This window comes from Babjeviella inositovora, assembly GCF_001661335.1.
Source record: "Babjeviella inositovora NRRL Y-12698 unplaced genomic scaffold BABINscaffold_1, whole genome shotgun sequence".
NCBI lineage: Eukaryota > Fungi > Ascomycota > Pichiomycetes > Serinales > Babjeviella > Babjeviella inositovora.
The window spans coordinates 1935034-1953355 of NW_017566838.1; the positions used below are offsets into that span (position 1 = coordinate 1935034).

General features: G+C 47.3%; 9 protein-coding genes and 2 non-coding genes across 11 annotated transcripts; 8 read left to right on the top strand and 3 right to left on the bottom strand.

Moving 5' to 3' along the window:
- The first annotated feature begins 259 nt into the window (after positions 1-259).
- On the top strand, positions 260-974 carry BABINDRAFT_159483 (uncharacterized protein). Its single transcript, XM_019127685.1, has one exon. It carries the CDS (start codon positions 445-447, stop codon positions 619-621), a length of 177 nt encoding a protein of 58 aa, XP_018988333.1. The 5' UTR covers positions 260-444; the 3' UTR covers positions 622-974.
- Positions 648-1314, top strand: BABINDRAFT_159484 (uncharacterized protein). The gene has a single exon (XM_019127686.1). It carries the CDS (start codon positions 922-924, stop codon positions 1081-1083), a length of 162 nt encoding a protein of 53 aa, XP_018988334.1. The 5' UTR covers positions 648-921; the 3' UTR covers positions 1084-1314.
- A 1410-nt stretch (positions 1315-2724) lies between these two features.
- BABINDRAFT_164722 (uncharacterized protein) lies at positions 2725-3249 on the top strand (the record flags this gene model as incomplete). The annotated part of the gene is made up of 1 exon (XM_019130275.1): positions 2725-3249. One exon carries the CDS (start codon positions 2725-2727, stop codon positions 3247-3249), a length of 525 nt encoding a protein of 174 aa, XP_018988335.1.
- A 451-nt stretch (positions 3250-3700) lies between these two features.
- Positions 3701-4186, top strand: BABINDRAFT_31611 (uncharacterized protein; the record flags this gene model as incomplete). Its single annotated transcript, XM_019131553.1, has 1 exon — positions 3701-4186. One exon carries the CDS (start codon positions 3701-3703, stop codon positions 4184-4186), a length of 486 nt encoding a protein of 161 aa, XP_018988336.1.
- A 308-nt stretch (positions 4187-4494) lies between these two features.
- PHO91 (Pho91p) lies at positions 4495-7119 on the bottom strand (the record flags this gene model as incomplete). The annotated part of the gene is made up of 3 exons (XM_019130276.1): positions 4495-4541; positions 4604-4640; positions 4771-7119. The coding sequence occupies 3 exons, from the start codon at positions 7117-7119 to the stop codon at positions 4495-4497; spliced, it is 2433 nt and encodes an 810-aa protein (XP_018988337.1).
- Positions 7120-8059: 940 nt separating this feature from the next.
- Positions 8060-8158, top strand: BABINDRAFT_t26. The gene has a single exon. It is a non-coding gene; the product is annotated as a tRNA-Ser (tRNA).
- Positions 8159-8817: 659 nt separating this feature from the next.
- Positions 8818-11732, top strand: BABINDRAFT_159487 (uncharacterized protein; the record flags this gene model as incomplete). Its single annotated transcript, XM_019127687.1, has 1 exon — positions 8818-11732. The coding sequence occupies one exon, from the start codon at positions 8821-8823 to the stop codon at positions 11359-11361; it is 2541 nt and encodes an 846-aa protein (XP_018988338.1). The 3' UTR covers positions 11362-11732.
- Positions 11733-11873: 141 nt separating this feature from the next.
- Positions 11874-12762, top strand: BABINDRAFT_159489 (uncharacterized protein). The gene is made up of 2 exons (XM_019127688.1): positions 11874-12199; positions 12259-12762. The coding sequence occupies exons 1-2, from the start codon at positions 11888-11890 to the stop codon at positions 12274-12276; spliced, it is 330 nt and encodes a 109-aa protein (XP_018988339.1). The 5' UTR covers positions 11874-11887; the 3' UTR covers positions 12277-12762.
- A 33-nt stretch (positions 12763-12795) lies between these two features.
- Positions 12796-12866, bottom strand: BABINDRAFT_t38. Its single transcript has one exon. It is a non-coding gene; the product is annotated as a tRNA-Gly (tRNA).
- A 1098-nt stretch (positions 12867-13964) lies between these two features.
- Positions 13965-14654, bottom strand: BABINDRAFT_5888 (uncharacterized protein; the record flags this gene model as incomplete). The annotated part of the gene is made up of 1 exon (XM_019132315.1): positions 13965-14654. The coding sequence occupies one exon, from the start codon at positions 14652-14654 to the stop codon at positions 13965-13967; it is 690 nt and encodes a 229-aa protein (XP_018988340.1).
- Positions 14655-16107: 1453 nt separating this feature from the next.
- On the top strand, positions 16108-17691 carry BABINDRAFT_164728 (Utp12 domain-containing protein; the record flags this gene model as incomplete). The annotated part of the gene is made up of 1 exon (XM_019130277.1): positions 16108-17691. The coding sequence occupies one exon, from the start codon at positions 16108-16110 to the stop codon at positions 17689-17691; it is 1584 nt and encodes a 527-aa protein (XP_018988341.1).
- Between the last annotated feature and the right edge of the window lie 631 nt (positions 17692-18322).

Sequence of the window (18322 nt, forward strand, 5' to 3'; positions counted from 1 at the left end):
CACCGAAATTACCTTTTGGGTTCGTATATACAATTTCTGGTGGAGGTATTTAAATAAAACCGAAGGAAAGGCTCTGACAAAGGCATGCAAGGTGACGTATTGCTGATTGTATTTGTACCGCTGATAAGCTTCTTATCTCTGACCTGCATTTCTGAAATTCCCATAAATAATTCTAGCTTTATACTACATCTGAAGCTTTGACTTGCTATCAGAGCGTGAGAGAAATTTGAGCCGTTTCAGAAATTATATACCTTGTAATAGTACTTTTGATTTCGTAGCTGGTGTATAAAATATAATCACATTCCCGGGATCGCAGCTAGTGTGATCGGAGGTTTGAGAGTATCGCTGTTATCAGATGCTCCACCTTTTACAAATGAAGTACGGCAAAAAATTTCAAGGTGAATGTGGAATTGTGATCAAGTAGTATGGAATGATGTCATAAGAATGGCTCATGATCACACCCAACGTCAGTCTGGAATGCCGGAAGTGAAGCAAAATAAGGTGGTACATCAGGCGAATTCAGGCATTTCTACCAGTTTCGGATGCGCATACTTGGCGCATGGCATCAGGTCTCGTTTTACTTTAAAATATAAATATTTCTGTTTGTTTTTCGGCTGCTGATCAGCAAGGACAAAATTTCAAGCTGTATTGGTGAATAAGATTATTAGCTTTCCCCTGGTCATCCTTCAGTTTCCGGTATTTACGGCACACTATTCAAGTAGCGTTTTATCGGCTAGTTTTACTTAATGGGGTGCTTATATCAGACTCTTTTCAAGATTGGTGCCCATTGTATCAAAGAGTAGTTTCATAGGACGTAAATTAGAGAAAAAAATTGGACTGCACCAATGCCATTAGCACATCATGATACAGACTCGTGGGAAAGTGACAGTTGCATTACATAGTTCCATTCTTACCCCAACTATGGCTGCCTTTTATAATCATGCGATAGGAGGTGAAATCGATAATTTATTGGCGCCTACATTGGATTTTGCCCCCCCAACGATTAAATGTCGTTCCGCGGTAAACAAGATTTCGCCGCTTGCCATATGGTGTTCAGCTGCTACTTTGCTCTTTCTCTCGTAAATTGTATTTTAATCCCCTGGTGTTTCAGATCGCCCTGGGCAGCAAACAGTTGTTCCAGTTTCATCGCAAGAACTGGTGAATTCCAGAAAGCTCGGTTTGCACAGAGAGCATGTGTTTCCCACTTTCAAAGTCTCTTGCAATCTATCAGCTTTTCAGTGGCACGGCTAGAAGAAAGTACGAAGTGTGTATGCACCAGCACATTTGAAGCCTGTGAGAATTCAAAAAGCACATCTTAGACGACTTACCAATGTCGATCAATTTTAACAAACATGCTGGTTATACCTGTTATCTCCCCTCGCTAACTCCTGTAGACTGCATGAAAAACTTTAATATTGCATGAGATTGCTGTTGCGGAAGTGGCCCATTAGAGTTATATAGGGGAGGGTGTCTCCATATCTCTCAAGGCTGAAAGGTTCCAAAGCTTTCAAGAAAGTTTAACGGATGAAAGGATGTGACAGATTACCACATTAGTTCCCTTTAAGCTAGAGGTGAGAACCTCGTGATATCTCCCCCCTAAGTACCAATCGGTGGAAACAGTGGGTAAATGCTGATTATGCGAATTTATTTCACGTTTATCGACTCTTCCATGAAATGGCCTATAACTTGTGGTCACACCATGTCATTCTTTTTACAACACCGAGGTACACGACCAGAGGTCCTCAATAGTTAAAATCTCAACTAGATAAGTTTCCTGATACATGCATATGACGTCGAGAAACCGACCCGAAGGCCTAGATATGCTTTTGCTTTCTCTGCCTGCCACTTGAAATATCACGTCACTTTTACATACACTGTAGCTACACACGCATGCATGTCTCGACGCCTATCTCACAAACTTTAAATAGCAATATATGTTTTATACGAAAAAAAAAGAACAGGGGCATTACTTAACGTTGCAAGGGTGAGGCCTTTTCGAGCTTTGACCCCCCGCAACCATAATGTGGGGAGCCCTAGTGTCTCGTGCAGACAGTGAAAGCTAGGCCGTATATATCATCTATTTTTACCGATCTTAGTTCCTCGCCTCCGTTAGACACCTTCCCATGGTATCACTCGATCACAGGTATAACCTGAATCCTGATCCGGAGGATGGGGCCAAGCAGTACGACCGCAATCCCTGTATACAAGCCCGTCAAGGGGCTGTTTATGCCCTAAACGGCTAAATTTTGGCATTGCCGCCGCACATGCACAAATCGCCAGCTATTGCTGCAAGGCTCGTTTGCCATTATATTTGGCACGGAACGAAGGTCTTTCCTCTATCTAAGCGATTCTTAAGCCAGGTGATAAAAGCCCCTTTGGCCCAGGCTGGGCTGTCCTTTTTAAGGTTTACACCACCATCACTGCTCGTGCGTTCCTATATGCATCACATTACGGAAATTGGTATGCAGCGCGTCAGTCTAAGGTTGCATATATTATTTTCGGCTTAACCAAGTAGGTGATGTTATATCAACCCACTGGTTCCTACCAAGTAAAGTTTTTTAGCCGGTGATCTTTGAGTTGGTCCTCTGTTATATATAAGGACATTCCCCATAAATCATAGCCCGTTTTGTCAAGTTGAGCTCCACACGCAGTTCCCCATGAACTCTGATACCCTTTGACTATAACTTCTACACGCCCCTTACTCTGCCCGACATAAGTAACACAATGACCCTGAACCAGCCTCTCAGACGCTTCTCACTTGCTATTGAGACAAAGTTACCTCCCCAACATACTACGCCACTGTCCTCGCCGGTTGTGGTGTCCTCTGAGTTATCCCCTCAGCAGCCCACATCATCGGCTTCGTTTGCATCCATCTCCACGGTTTCGTCGGCGAATTCCGCCTCAGCCCATGACTTCTTTGCCCTTCCGGAGCGGCAATCGAACAAACCTCTTAACGGATATCTTATGTGCAATGCATCCTCATCCACCTCTTCGGTCGATTCCATGGGGGACGATGATAGCTGTTGCCCGCTAAGATCGCACGGCCGTACCGCCCCCCTCGAGACGAACGAGAAGGCGCATTTCTTGCTCTTTGGATCCACAAACGAGGAAGACGAAGAACCTAAAGAAGAGATTTTAGACCGAAGGAGTAGCACTGATAGTGAAAAGTCTAAACAAAGGCATCACTTTCGTAGATCGTCCACGGCGATCAAGTTCCATGATCCAGTTTTTCTCAAGTTTGGTTCCTAGTGTTTCCTTTCTTTCCCTCGCATTCCTTTCTTGGACCTCGGCATTAGGCATCGGCATTTATAAATAATGGATATTTGTATATATGAAAGTACTTTTATAGGGCTATTTTCCAAGCTATAAACCCCAGTTGAGGTCTAGCACCTTCCTGGTTATTTGCCGGGGTTGATATACCCACTATGAAACATAAATATATATATATCGTATATTGGAGCTATAAAAAGCTAAATATGGTGTATGGAGGGTGAAAATTATATCATCGCAAGGGATTAACTCACTAATGTTCCTATAAGGTGCTCACCCGAAAATGCAACGAAAGTTCCGCCCTATAATCTATATGCAGGCTTATTCGTGCCACAGTTTAACCCCGAGACTCCCCGCATATCTCCCAGGCTACATGTGTGCCGCTCCATCCTCTCTGCAACCAAACCACCTGATTTCATCTAGATATCCAATGTCGTTGAACATCCAAAAAGTACAGAAGTTTTTCGCCAGCTATCCGACCACCACTTTTCTCGTAGTGGGGGCGCTGAGCGACGAGTCCAAGTTTGGCTTCAAAGTTTTAAAGTGGTACCTAAGCCATGACTTGACGGTAGTGCCTATTAACCCCAAGAGCAAAACAATCGCCGATGTTCCGGTTTCTGCCAATGTCTCTGCGGCTATCCGCCTGGCCTTGGGTTCCTCGGATGCGGGGATTGCCCTTTCGTTCATCACACCACCGGCGGTCACGTTGAACACATTAAAGGAATTGGGCAGGCACGAGGGCTACCAGCAGTGGTTGCGTGGGGTTTGGTTCCAGCCAGGAAGTTTTGATCTGAGCGTGCTTGATTACACGGATGAGTTGGGTGTGTACGACCGTGTCGTTGAGAACGGTGACTGCATTTTGGTCGTGGGTGAGCAGGGATTGCAAAGCCAACGGTCGCCGACCCCAAATTTGTAATCCGGAGGCCCCCGGAAGATCTAGTTCCGTGTAACAACGTGGAAGGTACTTAGAGAGTCCCGCCAGTCGTGCAACCAGAAATTATATACCAATTATTCGCGTGTTTTTAGTCAAACCTAGTCATTTCTGAGATTATTTGATATTTAACTCGGAAGTTTTACCTTACCGTAGTAGCAACAGACCAAACAGAAACGTTTGTTGAATTCGCAAACCGTGAAAGGAGCTACCGGCTCTATCGGCAAGTAAATCAATTGATAGGAAAGGATACGAGACAAATCCACGGGGGATACAGCAAGTTGCCACTCAGATTACTCCTGAATCCCTGAATATGCAAATCTATATTTCAACTTAAGGTCTATTGACTGGTTAGCAGTAGCCCCACAGTGCCTATTGTCTGCTTTCTAGCTAGCTACTCACTGTAGCCACTTCGCGACCAGCTTACTTTCCTATACAACTGTCTACTGTTACAAGTATCTATGGTGGGGTAAACAAAAAAGGCCGATTATAAAACCTAGGCTCGCTCATGCTATGCACTCACGACGCTAGAATTCGAGAATGCTCATCACGGTATACCCCACACTCACCACCACCACGTACGCCAAAACTGACGAGGGCACACCTCTTGTAATAAACGTCTTTACCGTAAGATATGGCTTGCCCACCTCGTCCGTCATACAGATTGCCGTCACGTTCGGAAACCCGGACGTCGGCAATCCCATCGCCGCCGAGCACAAAAGCGCGGTGCACATTACCAACAAGCGCGGATGCGGGTCAGGCATGGCCTCGCCAATCTCGCGCACGAGCGGAACGATGATCAACGCGGCAACCGTGTGCAGAACAAACGTTGCAACGACAAGCACCAACGCGCCAAACGTGAGCATGACGCCGAAGAGCGAGAAGCCGGCGACGCGCGTCAGAATCTGCACGGCGATGGTTGCGAGAAGCCCGGAGGTCGAAACGGCCTTTCCAAGGGCAATGCCGCCCATCGCCAACACCACGATGTTCCACGGATAGTTGTTGAAGTCAGCGGTGGTGAGTAAGCCCGGGCCGTAGAACATTAACAACGGGATGATTGCAATCACGCCCATCTCGCCAAACACGCCCTCTAACCGCGATGCAAGGCACCAAAGAACAATTGTGCCAAGCGTCACAAGCGAGATGTACCACTGAGTGCCCGTGAACTTATCGTCAATGGTGCGGATTGCTGCGAGGCGCATGTCGCGCGGCTGGCGGAACGTAAGCACGAGGAAGCCCCAGATGAGAAGGAGCGACAAGATACACACGGGCAAGGCGACGACAAACCATTGCCCCCACAGCGGCGCAGGGTACATCTCGCCGATCGCAATGATGTTCTGCGGCGAGGCGATTGGCGAGGCCATACCACCGATGTTCGCCGCAAGAGCAATACCGAGGATGAGCGCAACGCTGTAGGTCGACCCCGGCGGAAGTGTGCGCAAGAGTGGCTGCACGATCGAGAAGCACAAGACCGGCGCGGCGACGTTGGACACCCACATCGACGCAAAAAGAGCTACTCCCATGATCGCGAGAAGCACAGTGCTGGGACGGGTTCCTGCCTTCAGCAAGAGCCAGGTGGAAACCATCTTCGCAATATGGTATTTGGATAACGCCGCTGCGAGGGTAAACCCGCCGAGGAGGAGCATAATTACGGACGACCACATCGCTGAGAAGATAAAGCGCGACGCGTCAGGTGTGGGCATCCGCGTACCCTCCGCATCCTTCACCACACCGAGCACCACGATCATGAGCGGCACAAGAAGCGACGTGACAAAGAGTGGGATGGTTTCGGATGCCCAAAGAAGAGATGCGCACACGAGGATAGCGAAACAGTTGCGCTGGGCTGGGTCGACGAAGGGGGAGTGGCGGAGGAGAATCGCGGTTGTAAGGGCGATGGCGTACCCCATGAGGGCGTTGCGCGCAAGGACCATTTTGGGCACGCGCACATACCAGCCGCGCGCGTGCGACAACGGGTATTCGTAGTATGCGTACGCGTGCGTGGCAGTGTCCTGCGTGCGGGTGCGCCCGGATACGCCCGCGGCCTGCGTCTTGCGCTCCATACCGATCATGTCGCGCCAGATCGTATTGCGCTCCCATACGACGTGTTCGCGCAAGTGTACGCGCAACTCAGTGCGTGCGGAATCCGCGTTGCCGCCGGTCGCGAGCGCGGCGTAGAGTCCCACCACCTGCGCAAGTTTCGCGCGAAGCTCTGTCTGCGTCTCGGGGTAGAACACATACGACTTTTCGCCCAACGCCGCGGTGTACGCTGGCTTGAGCTTTGTGTTGAGCGACTTGTCGAACTTTTTAAGGGCTTTGGTGAACCCAGTGCTGTTTAACTCCGTGTAGGACTTGAGTTCGGATAAGGACGTGAATAATGCGACCGCTCGCTTCTTGAGCGAGATTCTTTGGTCGTACGCGAAAGAGCGCGGGTCGAACACGTCGTCGTCGTCGTCCGAAAGGTGTGCCGAGCGCGCTGAGTCGATGGACAGACGGCGCCCGTACTCGTCGCCAGAGAATGCGTCCGCGCCGCCCTCGTACGCACGGATAGCCGCGTCGGGTGAGTCCACGTCCGCCGGCACGTGCGGCAAGCTCGGGTTGGATGTTGACGCACGCATCGGCTTGCGCGGCTCGTATTGCGCCTCGTACGCGGCGAAATCGCTCTGCAATGTGTCTAGTTCTTCATAGATGGCCTTTTCCTTGGCCTGGTAGAACTCGTCAATCTTTTTCAACTCCGCGTCGAGGGCCGCGGAGAAGACGCGCACCGCGTCGGGATTTGCGATCACGGCGTCCGCCGCGCGGCCGCGGTTCACCTCGTCGCGCTGCAACGTGTAGATTAACTTCTTCAACGTCGAGTATGCGATGTACTTGGATGACCATTCCGGTACCGCGTTGAACTGCAAGGAATGCGAGAACTTCATGGGGGAGAGAGGTACAAGAGGGTACGAGAAAGTGGAGTATTGGGGTTGAGGGGTTTAAACAGACTGAGAAACTTAGTGGATGCAACTGAGTATGAGTGCCGACGATCAACTGGGTAGGAAGAGAACGTGGAACGTGAAACGTGAAACTCAGGCAAGCAATAAACGGATTCTACCGGGTCTGAAACTGATGCAAATTTGTAGCTGATGAATCACTGATGCGTTTATCACGAGCCGATTTCCTCGTACGAAGCATGGCTCGTAATTCGGGAGCAGGGCTCGATTCAGCCACGTGCGCGACTGAGCTCTCATCTTGAAGCCTGTATGCTAAGTAGCGCAGGCCAGAGATGGGCATGTTACGCTTTGTGTAGGGGTGGGGTTTAGTACCTGATTATCAATACCTGGAGATTATAGCGTGTGCTATGATAATTAGAATTCGGTTTATATCATCATTTGAGCATTTTTTGAAACCGCAGTTGTTAAAAGAATGGTCGTGATTGGATTGTAATGAAGAAATCAGACTGCAGACCTATAACGCGCTGTCTCTAAAATCTCCCAGGAAAATTTCACTGATGGTGCTTATCAGCATGCTTATGCTTAACCGTATTAGGTACTTCATTCGAAATCTAACCAAATAGGCACTCTGTGGCATGGCTCTCTTACATATGCTCAAGTATCTTGCATACACATGGAGGCTTCCTGTTCTCCTTTCATAGTATAACCCGCACGGTGCCTGCGCTAACAGTGAGAAAAATCAAGCTTTCTGTCAACCCCTATACCAAAGTGCAAGCACAAAGCATTCAATATCAATTAAAAGTATGATATTAATTGTCCAAAAACGAGAACTATAGTTGTCAGTTGCAATTCTGCCAGTACTTGGCATAATAGATGCCTTTCACTGCAAATCAACAGAGATTGAATTTCGAAATATCTAAGATTTCAAGGCACTGTGGCCGAGTGGTTAAGGCGACGCCCTGCTATTTCCGAATATCAGTTCAGGCGTTGGGTTTTACCTGCGCAAGTTCGAATCTTGTCTGTGTCGATTTCTTTTTCCTTTGGCTCAAACAGAATCATTCTGACACCCTTATTTTTCCAGAGTAAACTCATAACACCCTTCTATTATAGTATCCTAAGCTCAGGTAAATTAGCTCCCATCAGCGACAAAAGCCAGCTGGAGGCTTGTTATTTTTAGGAGTTGTATATCCTGCATTTTCCCCGCTCTCCGGAGACCACCAGGCCAAATATTTCTCAACGGCCATCAAATGTACCACATCTGTCGTTTTATATTATTATTTAATAGGTTCACTGACGTTATTATTTCTCCTTCCCCTTCCAATTATTTGAATTGACCACTTATTAAATCATTTTGGCGCTTCCGAGTCTCCCCGTTATCGAAGTATTTCATTAAAGATTGAGTGCCAGACGCTACTCCCGGAGCACTCTAGTACCCTCGATTCAGTGCTAAGGAGAACATTAAAATACAAGATTTTACCGAATAACTTTACTCTAAAGTAGCCGCCTAACAATCACCGTTGTCTCATCCAAGAAATTCACCAAAGGCCTCCTCACAACCCCAGGCCAGTTCTATCCTGCATGCTTTCTGCCATGCCCTTAACTATGGCGCTTTTGAGCGTCTACTTAACGCTTATCGCTTACATCTCCCTACCCAAGCCTAAGACACTACACCAAAAGGACACCCGCGCGATGATTGAGGTGCTAAAGCTTGTGTCATCCCTCAAAGTTCCATCGCCAATTGCTTCTGTGTGTGCACTCAAGGACGTGCTCTTTGTGGGGTCCACGGACGGCACCTTGCTCCTCTACCAGTACAAAAAAGCATATGAACTCATACACCGGTACGATAATATCACCAAGGGACCCATCACCGATATTAATTACGTCCCTTCCATTGATCAAGTGGCGCTTACCACAGGCGGTTCTTCGGGTGGAGTAGCGCTCTTTCGCTACGATGGCACGCTCCAACACGCGCAGGATTTGCCTGGCGCCACCGGAAACGGCCTTGTCTCCCGAGTTTTTGAAATCAGAAACACGACGTATTTGATAGTTCTGCTGCGAAAATCCCTTTATGTTTACAAATGGACTGGTGCCGAATATGGGGGTATGTCTCGGGTAAGTATCGGTGACAGGGCATTAGCCGTGGAACCACTTTTCGACGAGCAGAAGTTACTCGTGGGGACCTCTGGCGGAATATCAGTGGTTGACCTTGTAGACTACAAAGTTAGTACGTCTTCTTCGCTCACGGCGTCGCTTTTCCCGGTCAAACCGCACTCCTTCAGCCTTTTTGGAACTAAAGACGTATCCCTTGTGTTTAGGAAGCTCAGCGACGAACGCATGTTGATTGTGAAAGAAAATAGTTCATTCGTATTGCTAAAGCGGCTCGGCGAGATGAAACTTCTCAACTCACCGATTGAAATCACCGAGAGCGTGGCAATACACCTGCTTCCCCCGGTCTATTTGATCAACAGCACGGAAACAGGGATTGGAGTGGTGAACCGCCATACTGGAAAATTATACGGAATGGTTGAGTCTAAGGAGATCACTTCGACGTCGGTAGCCGAATGGTACGTGGTGGTTGCCTCGAAAACTGAGGTTTCTCGTTACGAATTAACGAGCTTCCAGGTCCAGTTGGACCAGTTGAGAGCCGCAGAACTTACGGACGACGCCATTTCCGTGCTTTCCAACGTTTCGGCTACCGAGCTAGATAATCGGTTTGGCCAGCTTCGGACCCTCCAGATCCAGCGGGCGGAAGGGTTGTTCCAGCAGCAAAAGTTTACCCAGGCGATGGATGTCTACGCCGAATGGCTTGCGAATCCCAGAGACGTATTGGGATTGGTCAAGGAAGACCCAGAAATGAAAGACCTTAAACGCAGCTTAATCTATTATCTCACCAGCATCCGACGAACCATGATCAAGTTGCTTAACCACCAGGAAATAGTGTATGAGGAAACCATCATCACCAGAGATATCTTTGGTACAGAAGACCTCGGTGCGACCACAAATCTCGTGGACGATGCCTTGCTCCGCAGTTATCTCCTGACATCCTCTAACTTGGTGGGCTCGTTGCTTCGTGTCCAGAACTACTGCTCGGAAGCCTTGGTAGAAGAGCGGTTGACGGAACGAAAACTCTATAGGGAATTGCTTGACTTTTACTTTTGCCGTGAGTTGCACGATAAGGCGTTGACGTTGTTGGTACTGTTAACCGAAACAGAAGAAGCATATGGTCCAGAAGCGGTTCAAGAGTATCTCGTTAAATTGGCAACCAACCCTCTCTATAAGGATTCAGCGACGCGGGATTTGGTGTTCAAGTACACGAAATGGCTTCTTGAAAAAGATGGGCCGCTTGGCATGGCAATTATCACCCACGAGGAGCTCAATAGAGACCTTATTAGCTCTGAAAGTGTTATCGCCTTCCTTGACACCGGAATTTCTCTCCATTTCGAGGTGGAGTACCTAGAATACTTGATCCGCAGTTCTGCAGACAATTCTGCGTACAACACCGAGCTCTGTGGTCTTTACATTCGGCAATTACAGAACTTTGGTGGTGACGTTATTGAAGCGGAGGCGTTCCAGAAGTTACTCCGCTTCCTCAACAGCACCAAGGCCTACGAACCACGAACGGTGCTAAAGCAGCTCAAGCCGTTACTCACCGCTAACAAGGCATACTTTTACTTGAAAATAGGCATCATGAGACGACTCAACGCCCACGCTGAGAACTTGAACATATATATTAACGAACTTGAGCAGCCAGAACTCGCGGTTGACTACTGTTTGAGCTTCTTTGAAGAGGGCAACGACAATCTCGGCCGCGATTTGCTCTACCTCCTTCTCGACAACTACGTTCAGAGCCCTGTGCGGTTCAGGGAGGATATTGTGGTTTTTTTGAGCAACCCCAAGATCACCCCGTACCTCTCCATGCTTGAGATCTTGCCCCGACTCCCGGCCGAGATGTTTCAGGTGGTGGAGTTGCTGTCCTTCTTAAGCTCGCAGATCAAAAAGATGCGAAGCGTACTCAATTCTCAGCGCATGACGATGAACTTGAGCCAGGTGCAATTAGTCAAGCTCGAGGAGGAGCTCTTGGTAAACCAGAAAGTGGGGAAAAAGGTGGTGGTGGACGACTCTACGTTGTGTGAGCACTGTGGGAGGAAGTTGGGGCACTCGGTCTTGGCCTGGTTTCCGGATGATGCAGTTGTTCACTATGGGTGTTCCAGTGCCTATAAACTGTCATAAAAGGCTTTCGAAAAGATGGTGATATACAATTGTTTAGACTAATGCGAAAGATACAGTCGTTGGTATTATGGCATGTGATTAAGTGTATATCTAATTGAACCTGGGCTAGAGCCACGGCCTGGACAAGATTATTCCGAAGGCTGACAAGCTCCGCATTTACTTCCTCGTCAACATCTACACCCAACATATTTGATTTGAATTTCGTCCCTCTAACCCATAGCTCTGCCTTTAATATCATTGGCTATTCTATGGATAATGGAGTTATAGCGGATTTGTGCGAAGTGTGCTCCATGCGCGCATTTATCCTTTAACCATGAGTAACCCAGGAGAGAAATAATATAATAGTTAAAGCTTACTTAATCCAGAGTTTATTGCTATCATCGATAACTTCCGTAATTAATAAAAGCATAGATTGTCCCATCACGTGACACTATCCATAGCTTTGTAGCGTGCCTTAAATTGATCACCAGTTCGCTTATGGCATTACCCCCATTCAGTTCAAGAGATACCACCGATGTCAAACTTCATGGAGGACGCCAAGAAATTAAAGAAGCACCAGACTTCGCTCATAGTTGCGGGTTCTGCCCACCATGCCCACTTTAAACGCTGCCTCAACCACTTGATGAACAACGTTGACGAGGAGTTGCAGCTCAAGCTTTCCACCATCCACTCCAATGACGCCACGATCCAACTGCAAATGGCAGAGCTCAGTGGCCAAGAGATGAAACAGCTTGGGGTCTTGAGTACCCAGTGTGAAAAGGTGCTCGCAAAGTACTCGCAAAAGACCAGGGAGAGCAGCCGGATGATTCAAAACCACGCCGAGGCGATTGACCAGAAGGTAAGAATTCTCGAATACACCATGGCGTATGTGCAAGAAGGGAGTTAACGACAATACAGATGCATAACAGCTGCTGATATATTAGAGAGATGAGCATTATGCTAGCTGCCTTAGTCAGCCAAGTGACGGGTATACCCCATTACCCCAAGTCGAGTGATTAAAGTGGAAAGGCCTCAGATGGTGCGGTTTGGCGGCGGACTCTCTCAATTTTGATAGGGTAAGAATTAAACACCTTTTGGATTCTGTTTGCTAAATCTGAGAAGAGCTTCAATGGGAACCCAGGCATGACAAGCATTCATATGATAAGACCGTTCGTCCAACGGACACCTGTGCTGAGACTAAGATGGAATGCTCACTCATCCTTTGAGTAAGCCCCACCCCCTTCAAACTGTGGTTAGTTTTATCGGGGAAATTATTATTCCAAGGAAACGCTCTAATAAAAAGCTAAGCTCGTTTAAATGAGCATAATACAATAACGATGGATAGGCTATAGGGATTCATATATAGTTTTTCGCCGCATGAAACGGTTCCATAAAGCTGCGGGACAAACCGTTACACTTATTAAAATACTCTCACCATTGATGAAAAAAGAAGAATGCAAGAGACGGGACTCAAACCCATGGCCTAACAATGGGAATGTTAGATTTTACCCCTAAACCACTCCTGCTCTTCTGGTCTTGAACCGCATATACAATAATAGTCGGTACCGGACATAATTAGAGGCTTTGGAATTGTAAGGTAGCGAGTAACTTGACATGTGTTGCACCTGCTGTTACTACTCGATATTTCCTTAAAGTTAACACTTTGGCCTTTTAGTAAACCTGTATCCGATTGGTATTATCAGTGCCAGACCTGATTTGGTGTTTTGAGGGTGCGAATCCGTGTAATGGAATACCTGATAAAGGCATCTTGGTAGTTCCCATTCGAAGTCAGCAAGCCGAGCTACTTTGAGAACAGTTTCTGACCGTCCAAAAGTCACCTGTAACTACGTCATAAGATATCCAATGACCATATTACGGTAATACCTGGGTCTCTAGGGGAAATCGATCGCATCTGTGTTACCTCTGTTCGAGCGTAAATACGTACACTTGTGGTAGAAGGTTTTCAAGGCCATAAACCTATATAGATTTTCGACAGTATACGCGGATTATAAATGGTCTCCAACTAAGTATGGAGCTGTCCATCGTAACCATTGGTATTCGCTGATAACCACGGTTGTTGAAAGGGTTTAGCTTCTCCGTATTATATATGGGTATGTCTCCAGATGCCCAGATCTCAACCTAGAATCCAGAGTGCCTCATCATGGCTTGCTTATTTCTCAAACTCTGGAGCTACGAAATAATAAACTAGTCAACCCATGGTGACACGATCGTTGATCAGGTTGTCGATATTTCTCTTGAATCCTAGTCTTTTACAAGCACCCCCATATTTTTAATACCAGCACAATCGGGAATATAGGAGCTTACCTTAACACAAAGCTAATATTTCATTTCTAACAACCCGTTTGACGTTTGAGGCTCTCCAATAGGAATTATCCACATACCCACAGGTTTATAAACTCCCAAGACGAACCTCCAGAGCTTCAGGACCATTTTTAACTCACAGCCTATTGCAAGACCCCTTCAAAAACTGAGGTCATATCACCTGACACTACCAATTCCCGATACATGCCGAAGCCAGTCGTGGTCAAAGCTGAGAGTACGAGTTGAACTGAAAGTCGTACGCCGACATCTGTTTAGCCGAAGTTTAATACTCGCCCTCAAAGTCATGGATGTAGACTGTTGGTGGCATTTTCCCACGTCTTATCGGCCACCCACCCCAAATCGATCAACTTCACCGCATCCTTCAACGGCATTGGGTTCTTAAGTCGTTTGTTGTTTTCCACAAGAATCTCGTATATCTGCACGTGTTTATCCTTTGGGATATTATTAAGATCGATCTGCCGCTTCCGTAACTGGTACCTAAGCTTGTGCGGGTCAAACCGGCCTTCGGGAGTGTTTGCTTTCGGCGTGACCCACACCTTGCGCCGCTTCTCCCAGAGCTTGTGGCCGTCGATAAACGGTCCGTTCTGTTCTAGTTTCGCTCTCAACGGCTCCATATCAAGGGTATCTTCCTCATCGTTGTCTATTTGGACATTTAGCGTAACGTTTGTGTTGGATGCCATCGGGCTGTGGGACATCTTCGGGGTGTGCGAGTGTTCGGTGGACACGGACTCGAAGTATTCGCTTTCTAGCTCGTCAGACGATAGTACTTCCTGAGCAACTGTGCGGATACTGGACAAGACCGTGACGATGGCGAGTTTTGTGCGGTAGAAGAACGCTCCGAGGCTGAAGCCGGTGGATGCGAGGGAAAATTTTGTGAGCGGCGCCTCTGCAGGGCTGTTTTTCCCGAGCCGGGCTAGTGAACTGGTGGCTTTGCGGAAACTGGATTTTTTCGACAAGACTCCCTTGGGCATGACAACGAGGACTGGATAGAAATAGAGGAGAGGTTGAGGAAGCGGCGATGGGAAAAAAGGACACCGATAAGTAGTCAGTAAATCGTCGTACCCTGCACATATCTGGTGATTCAGCCCCTGTATATAAGCTGTATCGGGCGAACCAGAAAAACAAAAAGGAATCACGGATGTGGTCCGTTGAAAGAGCCTATATTAATGGATATTAAGAGTATACAGGACCGCAGCGTCCGAATCAGCAGTGTTTGAGTTACCGAAAATTCGGATGGCGTATAGTTTATGGAAATCTAAGACTTTTATCGGAGAATGACAGGGACCTAAATAGCGTTTCCTAACTGACCGCTCTGGTACCTTATACATACCTGCGCCAACGCGCAGAACCGGCACCTTCGAAGTTAAAGAGAAGCATTATATGAATTTGTATCTATGTAAATTCGATAACATAAGATGCGATAAATGCGAGGCAGTGCCCCAAGACGCAAAAAGAGGTTCTTCAAAAAGAAGTTAAAAGCTTGAGGGATTTATGCTTGTGACCGACTAGGGTTGCGATAAGAGCCGATTGCCTGACCGAATGTGCCGTTATAGTTTGGCCATGACCATGTCGTGCATGAGAAATCGTACATCGTTCGTAAATCTGGACTAAACCCTCGTACAGATAAACAGGAATAACCACTACGTAAGTTATTGCTTTTACTCGATAATGGCATCTCCCGTCGTCCTTGATTTGCACCACACCCGGTTCAAACGAGGCAACGTTAAGCATCTATCTGAATAGCGTGACGAATCTTACCTCAGAAAATTGGTAAACATTTGGACATTACAAGGTATATTGTGACGTCAAGCTGGTGACGTGGTAGCCGGGACTCTGGACTAGAGACTCAATCAGAAGTCAGATGTGCATTAATATCAAGCAACAATACTGTCTAGGCTTGGTTTTTTTGTTTTTTTTATCGGAGAAATTCCGGGAATCTATAATGGGTACTGTTGTAGTTATGATAAAACCATGTATCTAGCACCAACTTGATATTCTATAAGCACAGATAGCATTTATAGGGGCATAAGTTTCTGGTCCCTCATAGACCGTGGTCACTCTCCCCGGCACATGAGGTAGGAGCTGAATAGTCAGCAGTAGAACCTTTACTATCTAAATACCCAGAGGCATCTCTGAAACAACTGACTTCTTTTTACTGAATTACATCCTATCACATCGGCCAGTGTGCGACGTCGACTTGTACCAAAATGCATTTTTCTACGTAGTCCCTCACGGGTATCTTTTTTTTCCCCCAAGAAATCCACCAATATCCCACCAATTGTAGTAAAACACAAGGATAGTAATGGCCTGTATATATTGGAGTCGTGCGCGACCTGCGCCGCACATGGTAATTTTTTTTTATAATTTTTCACATACAAAAGCACACGCGGAAGAATATCAAAATTACTTCATCCCACAACCAAGATGACCACCTCACTCTGCCAAGGGACCTTTGCCCCTAGTGGATTGTTTTACGCTAATGTGGTGTGTCACGCTAGCAGAGACGCTGTTGTGATTCTGCCGTTAAGCCCAGATACCTATCCAGAGGGCGCCATCACCGAGGTGCCAGCATCACTTGTGTCGCGCTTTGAGTTGAAGACCAAGGTCTCCGCACTCTGCTGGGTTCAAGCAGCTTCTAAAACCACCAAAAATACCAAGAGAAAGCAGAACGGTGCGAGCACCAAAACCACCGCTGCCGCCGAATACTACCTAGCTGTCGCTCATGTCAATGGCATCTCCATCTACTCTCCATTCAGCACTGAGCCAATTTCCACCTTAGAGACCGATGTCATTGGTATGTGTGGGTCCCAGAACTCGGCTGATCTATGGGTCTTGGGCTCCCAGGGTAGCGTCAAGAAATTTGACGTCACTACTGAAGTCGTCAAGACCGAATTCACCTACAAGAAGGACACCGATGTCAAACTCATCTGCACCATTTCCCTCGACGGCGAAGAGCACCTTGTTTTGTGCTCCGACAAACTATCTGTCATTTCTCCAGATGCTCCATCCAAACCAGTGTTTACTACCAGAAAGAACAAGGCGCACACCCAGATCACTGCAGTAGCTCAGGCCGGTAGCGCGTTGTATATCACCAGAGAAGACACCACCGAAATACAGATGATTGATATCGAGGGAAAGCGGAAAGCTGTGTTTGAAGTTTCCTCCGTTCCGTCTAGTGTCGCTGTTTTTGACATCGAAGGCTCCGAAATAATGGCTGCTATTTCCGCAGAAACGTTTGAGTTCTTCACCGACGTCTCTGTGGCCAAGATCACCACCAACTATCCTTGTTTGGCAGGTCTCCATAACTACCAGAACAAGTTCATTTCTGCATGCAACAGCGGCGCTGCTGCCACCTTTGTCGTCACCCCGTGGGCCCACGGCGAAACTGTGCTCCAGTGCAAAGTTCCAGCCGGGTGCAGCAAGAAGGCAAAGACCGAGGCTACCACTGTCATTGTCGGTGCTGAGGCTGTGGATAAGGAAGGGCTTACCGAAGGCGAGGCGTACGCTTTGTTGATTGCTTCTTTGGACAGCTCCACCGTTGGTAGAGTCGTTGCGTCCCAGCAGGTGGAGGACGCTGTCAGAGAGATCGTCCAGAAATTGACTTCCGCGCAGGCTGTGCAGTTGTTTGAGGCGCTCTCTACGATGGTTTCCGCCAGCCCCTCCCGTTCTACCCAGGCTAATGTCTGGTTGAAGTGGACCTTATTGGCCCACGGTGGTTATCTTGCCAAGCAGCCAGCGCAGATCCAACAGTTGATCGCGTTGAAGCAAGCATTGGTAGCCGGCACCAAAGGTCTCACAGCCATGTTAGGATTGCAGGGGAGGTTGGAGTTCTTGAAGTCGCAGTTGGCGTTGAGAAACGAGATTGCCAATGGCCACGAATCGGAAGAGGAGGCTGAGGATGAGGTTGAGGTTATCACGTCTGACAACTTGGTCTATGCCAACGGTGAGATCGATGACGTGGTTAGCGAAGAGAGTGGTGCCGACGAGGATGATGAAGACGAAGAGTAGGCTGTTAATATATTGTACACTATAATAGAAAATTATGAAGAACAAGGATGTAGTTTATGATTTGGAAAATCCGAGGGTAAGTGGAAAAAGATAGGAGTTTTAAAAGTCCCTTGCAAATACCACACGAATATTGCGATATGAGCTATGCGCCCCGGGAAGACCAAGCAATCTATACAGTTTAAGTACAGCATTTGGTATTTGGAGTCCAATGAGCTTCGCCTAAGTTCCAGATCTTGAAGGACGCAAATCAGAGAAATAATCCTCCAATGTTTCAGACTTTTATTTTTGGTCTAGTTATTTTTTCGGTCACATCTTGATCAGGTACCACGCTGATACACCAGAATACATGCAAAATACACCTGTAAGAGCCTTTCAGATCTTCCGGAGTTTGGTACAATATTTTATTTAATATAAAAAAACTTCTTTGGTGCCTAACAAAACGTGCCAATCTACTAACTAATTAATTGCGACTATTACAAGTTTGGCCAACCGATTTCCTCTGACTTCCTGTCACTGCCAATATCAGATATCTAGTCATATGTCCGGCATTTATCCAATAATTTGATTTCTTTTTTTAGAAATTTTTTCAATTATTTTTTTCCCACGCCAAGCTGCAGTGAACCCTTGCGGT

Excerpts from the sequence above, each read along its gene's own strand:
- BABINDRAFT_159489 (XM_019127688.1), top strand. The coding sequence starts at position 11,888 with ATGGAGGACGCCAAGAAATTAAAGAAGCACCAGACTTCGCTCATAGTT.
- BABINDRAFT_159483 (XM_019127685.1), top strand. The coding sequence starts at position 445 with ATGGCTCATGATCACACCCAACGTCAGTCTGGAATGCCGGAAGTGAAG.
- BABINDRAFT_159484 (XM_019127686.1), top strand. The coding sequence starts at position 922 with ATGGCTGCCTTTTATAATCATGCGATAGGAGGTGAAATCGATAATTTA.